The sequence below is a fragment of the Danio rerio genome, chromosome 11 (genome assembly GCF_052040795.2).
Source record: "Danio rerio strain M-AB ecotype USA chromosome 11, GRCz13ab, whole genome shotgun sequence".
In the NCBI taxonomy this organism is placed as follows: domain Eukaryota; kingdom Metazoa; phylum Chordata; class Actinopteri; order Cypriniformes; family Danionidae; genus Danio; species Danio rerio.
Window position 1 is genome coordinate 34,262,501 of NC_141031.1, and position 12,563 is coordinate 34,275,063.

A 12,563-nucleotide genomic window follows, 5' to 3' on the forward strand; every position below is an offset into this window, starting at 1 on the left:
ATAGATAGATAGATAGATAGATAGATAGATAGATAGATAGATAGATAGATAGATAGATAGATAGATAGATAGATAGATAGATAGATAGATGGATAAATGGATGGATGGATAGATAAACATTTATGCAACCACAAAATCTCACTGTCATCACACCTCTGAATGTTACGTTTTGCATTTTCTCCTCCAGTTATATGTACAAATGTATTTTTTTATTCCTCCATTTAATTCTAGCTCATTGTGTTCATTCTAGTCTACGCAATTGCCAAAAAGAACAAAAGAAGCTCAAAACGCTCTCTCTTTTGTCCTGTTATTGCGATTGTGTCTTGACCAACCACAAAGCTTTCTCTGCCCTCTCTTACGCCATTAACAAACTTAACTGAAGGTTTTGCACAAAACAGCACCCGTCTCGATCGCTGCTCTTGACCATGTCCAAATCAGCACGTCTCTATTTTCCTCCCATTCATTTCCTGTGACTGCCTGAGGGCGCATTGTTCCGCAAGGTGCTAATTAGGAGCAGAGAACGTATTTTGAGCATGGAGAAATTAAGCCATTATCACTATGTGAGCCCAGCAAGACACCACTTAGGGAAATGACTCAAGCCATCGCTCGCTGTAATTACACATTTTGGGTTTTGGACGCTTTTGCTTGCGTGCAATTACAGCTGTTCCCTCACCTTCAACCGGTCGCTGTGGAGAGTGAGGCCAAAGCTGGCTAGGGCACGGCATTGCGCTTCTTCAACTGAGATTTTACTTATGATCTGGATGCTAAAAAAATTGGGAAAATGTCTGCTAGATGGCGGTAATTGGCTGGAGGGGTGTCTGACAAGCAGGTTTTTCCTTTTTAGGGTTGTTGTTTTTTTTTAGTGATGTGATCTTGTGACCTGACGGATATAAAAATTTGCTTTTATTCAGTCGCAGGATGTACATTTTTCACACTTCAAAAATGATGTTTGCTGCTTGTTCAAACGTATTTAAAATGAGCTGAAACAACACAATTCTTGAGTTCTTTCGGGCACAACTTAATTGTTTTAAGTTCAATCTAATTAAATTTGTAAAAACTAATAACCCATCTTAAAGCTAAAGAGAATTGGGACACCTCTACCGTTTCACGTAAACGTGCAAAACGAGGGGTAAGAGAAAGGTCTTAAGGGGTAGAATTGGGATTAGGCCTGAATGTCGCCATTCATATTCGTTGGTATCAAGAATTGACTTTTTACTTGTTGAAGTTCCATTATCACATGTTAGCTCTGTATTTCTTGCTAGTAGAGGTAGAACTTTTAATACTAATAAATATATTGTGAAGTCCTGAAATCGAGAATTCAGTTTTCACTAGCGTTTTCAACATTATTACATTTTTCAAACAGACAATGGGCTGTATATGCACAGCTAATGTTTTTTAGCCAATGATGGACTTCCAGTGAGAGATTTATTGGACTATTTTCAATTTCAAAAGGTTCTTTTTACAGCATCGATATTTTAATGTAATTCAAATATAATCAGTTAAATAGACTTAAGCATTCATTTGCTTGTTAAAGCATGAAAAGAGTCGAAATACCGTTGCTCTGACATTAGCAGCAGGCTAGTGCAGGAAACTCCATTGAAAATTCTGAGGTAAAATAAACCGGCGTATTTTAAAGACATGGTGGGGGGAAATGGAATTTAATGCAGTGCTTTTTGTCTGATTTGAGACCCACTTTATATTGTATCTCAGACAGGCAGTGATTATTGCTGTTATTTAAAGAAATCAGATCTTAAACGCATCAATTTTGTATGGGAAGGCAATTCATTGGAAGCCCTGGGGCTGGCTGGCTGACCTAAAATAAACATCTTTGTGCAGTAACCCCATTGTGTGACTAAACATGTAATTAGTCATATCAAAATAAAGTTTTTTACTAGCAACAATTGTATTTCTGATTCAAAAAATGTAGATTTAGTTCATCTAGTAAGAAACAGCTGAGTTAGAACAAATCTTTAATCAGTTTTTCATCAATCATTTTTTACTTTAAGAATTTCTGCAAGTGGTGTCGCCATTAGTGTTATCAAGAATTGACATATTTACTAGTGGAAAAGGAGCATCATAAATTGCCATTGGTAGAAATTTTATTCATGATATGACAAATTGGCATTGTTTTACGGAAAATGTAATTGTTGATATCAATAATTGGATTGGAAATCAATAAATTGACTGATTTCAATTAATTGGTAAGTGATAAGATCATTACTGAAATCAAGAATTAACATCTTTACTTGTGTAATTGTAATTCCTGATATCAAAAATTGCCATTGTTAGTACAAATCTAATTTGTGACATGTAGAGTTAGCATTATAACTAGCGAAAATGTAATTGTTGATATCAAAAATTTTGATTATTTTCATGAAAACATCACTGTTAATATAAAAAAATATCTTTATTTTGTGAAAATGCAATTACTGATATCAAAAACTGTCATCGTTTCTAGGAGAAATCTCATTAATGAAATGAAGCGTAAGCATTTTAGCTAATGGAATATCTCAACAATTGAAATTACTAGCGGAAATTGAGCATTCCAAAATGCTATTAGCAGAAATTAAATTCATGATATGATGAATTGGCATTATTTAATTGTTACTTATTGCTTAGTTGATTTCAATAAGTGATCAAATCTTTACTGAAATCAAGAATCTGCATCTTTACTCAAGTAAATGTACTTCCTGATATCAAAAATCGCCATTGTTGTAAGTACAAATCAAGTTTGTGACATGAGTTAGCATTTTAACTAGCAATAATGTAATTGTTGATATCAAGGATTTAAATTCTTTGCATGAAAACATCACTGTTGATATCAAAAACGATCATTATTTTGTATAAATGCAGTTACTGATATCAAAAACTAACATAGTTTCTAGTAGAAATCTCATTCCTGATATGAAGCGTTAGCATTTTAGCTAATGGAAATACCTCAAATTCATAATACACTGAGACTGACTAAAAGTCAAAACGGCTTGCCAAATGAGTGTGCCTGAAATAGTGACAACTTTCAAGTTTTACAGTGCTAGAAGTGATGAAGTTAGCTTTTTGCCTCTGGGTTTGGGGTGCTAACTAGATAGGACTGAATTCACATTGTTGATTTCCATGCGCTGCTTTGTGCGTGTTTTTGTTCGGAGCTCTGATAATTATCCGTCCATTGAGCTCCAGCTCGACGACACCCCTCACTGCGAGCCTGTTAATGAAATGAAATGAAAGGAGGGGGGGTGGAGGAAGAGCTGAAAGGTGTTGGAAGCATTTAAAGGAGCCTCACAGTTGCTTTTAGCTCGCCGTTTGACGACACAATGCCAGGTCAACATCGTGTGTGGTTGCCCATCATGGTATATTGAATATATGAAGGGTCGTGGCATACATTCCTCTTAACAAAAGAGCTGGTTGGTCTTTATAAGAAAACAAAAGAAATTCTCCACCTACCAAGACCATACCTAGCATCTGCGCAAAATACATATTATATATTTGTGTCCGTGATGGGGTGTGAATTCTAATTAAGAGGGGGTGAAAACATATTTGTGATATACACATTTTAAAATTGCATCAAATTGTTTCATGCTAAATATTTGCAATTTCTAAGTGGTTCATTTAATCACAATAAAACAGAAAAGTAAACAACTAGAAAAGTAAATATAATTGTGTATTCATGTCAGTTATACGTGTTAAAAATGTGGATTTAAAAATTAAGATTAATCTATATTTATATAAATTATTTGTATAAATAATTTAATTAAAAAATTGTGAACAAATTATGCAAATAGTAAAAATAAATACTTTATTAATAAATACTCATTTTTTATATCACATTTGATATCAAACATCACAAATTTTATTTCTGCAAGTGGTATCGCTAGTGATATGATATCTTGATATTTAGTGATATCCAGAATTAACATGAATCGGTCCCTCGTCATTCACAAAAGTTACCTTCTAAAAATGAACGCGAAATCCAGGAAGTAGTCCACTTTATTTTTTACAATTATTATTGATGTTTTAAGGCTGTAAAACCCCTCACTAAATGCTTTATACACTTTTCTCAGACAGGTATTAACATTTGCACACTTTTCTCTCTTGTCTAAACACTCAAAGTTCAAACCCTTTTTTAAAAAAAAAGTCCAGTATTATAGAATAAAACCAAAGATCAAAATCATCTGATCTTAATTTTTTTTATTCTGTAATGGCGCCCTACAGCCGTGTAACTTCTACCTTCCTTGTCTAGAAGTACAACTTTTTGTGCGATAGTTGGCTTCTTCCTTTGCCTTTTGGGTTGCTACTGCAGGTGCCTTTGACAATGTAGAACGTTTCGTCGACATTGTGAGGAGAAAACTGGCAAACATACAGTGCAGCACTTCAGAGCCACACTGCTAGCGATCGAAGATTTTTGTAAATTTGGAAAGCTGAATGTATTCTGTATTGTACAGGAAACACAACATGGAAAGGATTGATTGACAATGGTCTACAGCCAATCAGAACACATAACACAATGCGCTAACCGAATCGCAGAACACAATGCGCTGTGGAAAAAAAGCATGTCAAATTGCATGAAAAAAATCAGCAAAACTATGAGGTCATGAAAAGTAAACCACGTTATAACGAGAGATCATTGTATTAACTAGCGGAAATGGAGCATCAAACACTAAGCAAGCATAAACAATTTTATTACTATCAGTATTTATTATTAAATACAAATTTTTGATAACACACTTGATATCATACTTCACAAATTTTTTTTCTGCAAGTGTTGTCGTCTTTACTGATGTCAAGAATGAACATTTACCAGTGGAAATAGAGCATCAAAAATTAAACTAGGATAAAATGTGTATATATAAATTATGCAAATAGTAAAAAATAAATAATAAATAAATAAATAAATACTCGTTTTAGATATCAAGAGTTTTTTACTTCACAAATTTTTTTCCTGCAAGTGGTGTCGCCATTAGTGATATCAAGAATGAACATATTTACTTGCAGAAATGGAGCATCGGAAACTAAACTAGCATAAAAAATATATTAAAATTATGCAAATAAATAATAAATAAATAATAAATACTCAGTTTAAATATCAAGAATTTTTCTACTTTAAAAATGTTATTCCTGCAAGTGGTATCGCCATTAGTTATATCAAGAATGAACCTATTTACTTGCGGAAATGTAGCATCGGAAACTAAACTAGCGTGAAAAATTATACATAAATTATGCAAATAGTAAAAAAAAATAATAAATACTCATTATTTTTAAGATCACAAATTTTTCTACTTCACACAATTTATTTCTGCAAGTGGTGTTGCCTTTAGTGATGTCTAGAATTAGCATATTTACTAGCCGAATTGGAACATCAAAAACTAAGATTGCATAAAAAATTATATATAAATTCTGCAAATAGTATTTTAAAAATACAAATTTTTAATATCAAGAATTTTTCTACTTCACAAATTTATTTTTACAAGTGGTGTCGCCTTTAGTGATGTCAAGAATTACATATTTACTAGCTTTAATGGAACATCAAAAACTAAACTAGCATAAACAATTATATATAAAACATGTAAATAGTAAAAATGATTGCTTAACATTTTAATAGTATGCAAGGGAAATTGATGGCAAGGTAATTTTATATTAATATGTTTGGTCCTTATTTTGTTATCAGTGTTTTACATAGGTATTCAAAATTGTATATAGATTTTAGTTATAGTTAGGGGTTACAGTTAAGGGGTTTGGTCCATCTTTTGCAATTAATAAGTAGAATTTACTTTTTAAAAAATTATTTACTTAATTTTAGATTCTTCAAGTGCAGAACACAATGTTACTTCAGTAATATGTAGCAAACTAAGATCTCAATAACATAGAGCTTAACAACTTTATTAACTGTAGGTCAATCTTTTGCTAATAATATAACCCTTAATTAAATAATTATAGTGTAGTAGCATTACACATCTAGGTCAGTAATAAAAATTGGTATCTAAAAACAGATAACACTTTTATTAATGTGATTTACACCAGCACTTGTATCAGTTTCTGCTCATTGCACAAGTCAGACCAAAGGTTAATGCATGTTATTATTTAGCATTCTCATTTAAATTTAGCTTGAATTCATCAACATAAATGCTTTTCCTCCACATGCTTAAAGCAAATCTGTCAGCGACATGGGGCAAATTCAAATGTAAAAACGAAAAACAGCATGTTTGACATTTCCACCCCCCCTCTGCCCTCTCACCGGAGGTAAATCCACTATATGTGTGTGTTCTCTCAGTTTTGAATGCATAATGATGTGCCCGACTGACAGTGTAATGCTAAACTCACCTGAAAGCGTGTGAACCCTCCCCCCCTGCGGTCTCGCCATTAACCCTTCTGCCGCGTTAGCTCCGTTCCTCACTTAATTAACACCTTGCTCTGCTGAAGCTGGTTAACAGTTCGCTGTAACACCTCGGAACGAGCTGAAAAGGAAGATCACATTTAATAAGCTTTTCTCTCTGTGCTTCTTGAAGCCCAGAGTACCTGAAACATCAGCCGGTATCACCTCAGCTTCGCCTGTTTCCGGTGCCTTTAGGGATTTTCTGCTTTTCTCTTCTTATTTTTTTTTCTCTGCAATGCTAATAAGTGATAAACATGTACTTTATGATTAATTTCCATCATGCATCTGCTTATAAATGAAGTAAACACATTGTAAACAGCACATAGTATAGTAGTGTCACAGCGCATAGTAACACTGCATTGCTGTTACTGTTAAATGTGAGTTTGTAATGGAGGTTTCAGACTGAATTTCACACTAAATACATGTATTTCTGACTTTTAGATCAGACTGCGACCTCTCTGAGCTCTCTGACTGAAGATGAGCAGAGCAAGCAGGTTCTGGAGCTTTCCGAGGAGCTGACCAGAAGAGTAGGATGTGTGGACGCATCAACTCTACCAGCAGGGTGAGCATAAATGTGATCTGTCACTCCATTTCTCTGTCTGTCTTATTGTCTGTCTGTCTGTCTTTGCAGCCTGATCTCACAAGGAAACGTGTCAGTTTAGTGGCTAATTGTACAAATTTGAGTTCAGTTCTACGATTTTTAAAAGGAGGCGTGTCACCAAACCAAACCCCACCCGTAAACCCAACCATCATCAAAGACTGTAGAATACACAACACTTGTCACTCGTATTGTTTTGAGTAGGAAAAGTGTAATGGTCAATACGGCGAATGAAGCCCCGCCTACTAGTACAGGAGCCAATAATCGATTGCTAAAGAGAAGCTCGGACCAGACGTGTGCTTTTATGACAGTTTGGTGGTCAACAAACACACTGGAATCTGTAGGAAACAAAGGCAAGGTACGGCCTGTCTTGTCCAGGGGTGGACAAACGCTCTTGTAGGGCCGTTGCACAGTTTAGCTCCAACTCAAATCAAACAGACCTGCTTATAGATTTCTACTGATCTTGGAGACACTTATTGGCATGTTCAGGTATTTTTGATTAGAGTTGGAGCTAAACTATGCAGGACACCGGCCCTCCAGGACCGAGTTTGCCCACCCCTGGTCTTGTCAGACTGGTGTCATGATCTCGTTCCTTCCGAGTGTGCAATGGCAACCTGAAAATATGCTGGTTTTGTTTGGTTTGAACGTTTAGAAACTAAACTTATGAGATGATTGTTGTTTAATTTTATTGATGGTTCCAAATATGTAATGTAATTGTAAGCTTGGCAAACAGTTTTGGAGAATTTAATGTTTCCCCATACAGACAAAATTCCTGAGCATACTGCCTGAAAGGCGTTTCAAATATGGCCGCAGAGAGAACTGACTTGCCTTAAAGGGACTTTGACGTTATTAAGGGATGAACAAATCATACTAAATTGTAGGAATGAGCCCATACGAATTAGCCACTACAAAGTTATAAACTGCTCTGAGAAAGTGTTGGTTTTTCTGTATGTAGTTTTAACATCTGTCTGTCGTTCTAACATCTAACTTTCTGTCTGTCTGTCATTCTAACATATGTCTTTCAGTCGTTCTAATATCTGAATGTATATCTGTCTGACGTTTTTTCACATTTCTGTCTGTCTGTCTGTCTGTCTGTCTGTTTGTCTGTCGTTGTACCATCTGACTGTCATTCTAACATCTGACTGTGTGTAATTCAAATGTCTGATTGTCTGTCTGTCTGTCTCTTTCGTTCTAACATCTCTCTCTCTGTCTGTCGTTCTAACATCTATTTGTCTGACGTTTTGCCACCTTTCTGTCTGTCTGTCTGTCTGTCTGTCTGTCTTTCTTTCTGTCTGTTGTTCTACCATCTGACTGTCAGTGTGTCATTCTAATGTCTGAATGTCTGTCTGTCTGTCTTACGTTCTAACATCTGTCTCTCTGTTGTTGTAACATCTGTCTGTCTGACGTTTTACCACCTTTCTGTCTGTCTGTCTGTCTGTCTGTCTGTCTGCCTGTCTGTTGTTCTAACATCTGACTCTCATCCTAACATATGTCTGTCTGTTGTTCTAACATCTGTCTGTTGTTTTAACATCCGTATTGTCATTCTAACATCTGTCTTTCTGACATTCTAATTTCTGTCTGTCTGTCTGTCTGTCTGTCTGTCTGTCTGTCGGTCATTCTAACATCTGTCTGTCTGTCTGTCTGTCGGTCGTTCTAACATCTGTCTATCTGTCGGTCGTTCTAACATCTGTCTGTCTGTCTGTCATTCTAACATCTGTCTGTCTGTCTGTCGGTCGTTCTAACATCTGTCTGTCTGTCTGTCATTCAAACATCTGTCTGTCTGTTGTTCTAACAACTATCTGTCTGTCATTTTAACTTACGACTGTCTGTTGTACTAACATATATCATTCTGTTCTAACATCTGACTGTCTGTCTGTTGTACTAACGTCTGTCTGTTGTACTAACATCTATCTGTCTGTCATTCTAACATTCGACTGTATGTTGTACTAACATCTATCATTTTGTTGTTCTAACATCTGACTTTCTGTTTTTCTAACGTTTGTCTGTCTGTCTGTCTTTCATTCTTACATCTGTCTGTCTATCATTCTAAAGTCTGACTCTCTCTGCCATCTGACATTTTTTCTAACCTGTGATGTTTTATTGACGCATATTTGTCTTTTCATCTGACATGCGTCTGCCTATTTATCAATCTGTTGTTCTAATATCTGACACTTTGCGTGTCTTTCAGTCTGCCATGCTATCATCTGTCTGTCTGTGTTTGTTAATTTATTTAAAGTCTGCCTTTGTTGTTCTAAAATAACTGTCCATCTGCTTTTGTATCAACCATGCGCCTGTCTGTCTAACCGGTCCTGTGTGTTTTCCATGTAAACAGGGAAGGATCTCCTACTCTGCTCACTGGGAAGGTGAACCAGCTGGAGCTCATTCTCCGACAGCTGCAGTACGACCTGAGGAAGGTAAGAACATATAATAACAGGCCTTTAATAACAGACAAACATAACGCTTAAATAAATCCTTAACATAGCTGAACACCCACTGTTTGCAGCATTCACCAATGCCAGTTATTTGTAATCACATACTTTGTTATTTTCCTCCAAAGGAGCAAGAAGACAAGGCTATGCTCCAAGAGCAAGTCCAACACCTCCGACAGGACAACCTTCGTCTGCATGAAGAGAGCCAGACGGCAGCCGCACAGCTGAGGAGATTCACTGAATTGTTTCTTAACACAATGGACAAGAAACCTTGAGCAGAAGTAGCCCGTAACTCCCCCTTCTTGTGCTTTTTCAAACTCCATAACCCAAGGAGAATTAGTCCAGTGTACTGTAAAAATAAAAGAAAAAAGATGTTAGAGGAGAATTTTCAGCATTTGAATGTGAACGTGTGCAAAGCTAATATGCTAACACACTAAAAACTGAGTCAAAGTTGGTGGAAAGACGTGAGAATGTGAATGAAAAACGGAGAGTAGGGAATTAAATATGTGATGAGGGTCGGAAAGGAGAAATTAAATGGGTTGTGACCTATCGAAGGGTACAAACGTGTCGTGAAAGTGAATGTAAATGCAATAAGCCGTGATTTCTTTCTAAAAATCTTTGGTTCCTTGGACTCGACGTCTTCAAGCGTGAGTTTTGATCGCTAGCATCGCAACTCAAGTTCAATCCTGGCAATCCCTAACATATGTGGAAATGTAGACCAGCCAATTGCAACGTTCCTTAGTGTCTAAAGCTCCCGAAGACTAGGTGTGCTGTATACCAGTTTTGAAACATCTTTTTTGTAAGTAACCCATTGAAAACAAATGTTGTAGCAATAATTTTGCTGATGCTGTAATCACAATTGTTCGATAAGATTAGCACTGAGTGTGATTTGGTTGTATTCAAAAACTTTTATGTAGAAAAAAAACAAACATACAAAAAAAGTCTTTGTGTGCCTGATGTTATTGGTGGTCTTTCAGTTGTTTTCGTTAATCCATCTTACTGTCTGAGTGCTTACAAAATCCATGCCCACTGCTTTTATCCGTTAGGCTTTGTTTTACCCAAACAACAGATGCTAAACGGCTGACCTCAAGTGGGAGGCCAGTAAACGCAGACTAGCACCTGTAAACCACTTAATATAAAAAGCCAAATTCTGCTTGTTGCTGTAAAGTACCTCAGAAAAAAAGTGTCTTGTACCTTCGCCCTCTTATTTAAGCTTATTTAACCTAAGATTGTTATTTTAATGAGAGTATTTTCCTTTTCTGCACTAAAAAAAAAAACAAAAGAGTAATTACTCCACGTGGCAGTACACTTTGTATACTTGTGAACCATGTCAGCAGTACTGTGTATAGCTTGGCTGAGAGATGATAACTGTAAACATAAAAATGGTTTATTTCTGGGACGTTCAGATGTTTGGATGCTGCTAGAGGACAGGATGTTGTTTTTTATGGCCTTTTAAAAGATGTTTTTATTTCTTTGTAAATTTGTTTCGTTGAGGTTGGGATGAAAAGCTTACCTTTGTAAAATAAAGTTTAGGATGTCAATAAAGTAAGACTTGTGTCCTTTTATTATGGCGTTTGTGTTGGGTTTATTTAGCATGTTTTGGTGTATGCCTTATTTTTATTTTTATTTTTGGGTCTTCACTGGTCTCATGTACGAAGACTAGCATTGAATTCATACTAAAACATTGCATACGGACAAAGCTGTAAATGGGTGTACGCAGTAAAAAAATTCAAATGTACGAAACACTGCGTACACAGAATCCCATGCATATTCTCTTTGTACATCCAAATTAACGTGAAACTGAGCGCAAGTGCACAAGCACAAAACCCCTCCTTTTCTACTTCCTCGTATAAATATGGTAATGACTTCACTTTGGCAAAACCAAACGAAAAAGCAATGGTTAAAGCAAGCAAGAAGAGAAACTTCACAGAATGTGAATTGGAGGTGCTCTTACCGGAGGTAGTCCATAGAAAAATGGTGTTATTTGCAAGTTTGCCTTCCGGAATTACTAACAAAAGAAAAAAGATAGAGTGGGAGAGTTTAGCTGACGCGGTTAATGCAGTGGGGTCTGAACATTGCACTATAAGTGAATTAAAAAAAGAAATGGTCCGATGTAAAGGTGCAGGTTAAGAGGAGAACAGCGGCGCACAGTCAAAGTGTGGACCGAAAAGGAGGAGGAACAGGGGATGTTGAACTAACACCCTTTGAGGAGAGAGTTGCCTCAATTGTGGGCGACACTTTACTGTCTGGGTGGTATCCGTGTCTGTGGGAGACAGATGTATTAGAGGAACACTTTGTTAGGACAGTATAGCAGCACCCCTCAAGGCGGTATCAAGGCAGCACTACCGGCATTTCAGCTGCCCAATCACCCGCTCTACAACTGGCCAACACTGCCAGTGCCATAGACTAAGGGTATACCGTTGCAAATGCTTTTATATGTTCTTAATCACAAATATTCTGGTATTTTGTCAGTTAACCAATTTTATCAACAATAAATTAATAGCAATGTTTTTCACGTGTACAGTAGGTGTAATACTTTGTAGTGTGCAATTTAACCATTGCCTCTATGAGTCACCAATGGAAATAAAACAATCACACACAAGAAATGCACGTATGCCAGACATGAGTTTGGCGCAGACCAACGCACATTCTCACGTTAATTTCATCTTTAGTAAATCCAAACGTGAGCAAAGTTTTTGTGTGTACGCAGCATTGATACATGAGGCCCCTGGAGCCCATAGTTGATTAATCTATGATGATTTCCATCATTGACTTTAAGAACAAATAAAGATTGATGCATTATTTTTGCTTTAGCGTGAAATTAATTAAAACTAATTAATATACAGTATTTTGGCATATTGCCATCTAATGGTCATTAGATTTATTAAAATGTAAAAGTTATTTTTTGCGGAATGGTTTGTCCCATCATCAACTAGCATACTCAATCAAATAATACACCTTTTTCCCTCAATTTTGTGCGATTTAGAATGTTGAAAAAAATCACTCAAAAATTAAAGCAATGGATTATGTCTTGCTGCACTGGATTGTTGGGGGTTTTTTTTTTTTCCTGAATTAGCCTACACAGATTAATTGTTCACCTAAAGCAGGGGTGTCCACACTCGGTTCTGAAGGGGCAGGATCCTACATAGTTTAGCTCTGACTTCCTTCAAAA

At 36.2% G+C, this 12,563-nt stretch overlaps 1 protein-coding gene across 6 annotated transcripts in view; it reads left to right on the forward strand.

The window, feature by feature from the left end:
* sipa1l2b (signal-induced proliferation-associated 1like 2, genome duplicate b) overlaps nucleotides 1–10,936 on the forward strand; it is a 148,473-nt gene extending 137,537 nt beyond the window's left edge. For all 6 annotated transcript variants that reach the window (XR_015501927.1, XM_087272337.1, XM_087272340.1 and 3 more), the window contains 3 exons: nucleotides 6,806–6,926; nucleotides 9,295–9,376; nucleotides 9,520–10,936. Coding sequence is in view for 5 of the 6 variants with exons in the window: in XM_087272337.1 (XP_087128463.1) it covers nucleotides 6,806–6,926; nucleotides 9,295–9,376; nucleotides 9,520–9,666 (350 nt within the window). In the remaining variant the exon portion in view is untranslated. The remainder of the gene's footprint in view (nucleotides 1–6,805; nucleotides 6,927–9,294; nucleotides 9,377–9,519) is intronic.
* The last annotated feature ends 1,627 nt before the right edge of the window (nucleotides 10,937–12,563 follow it).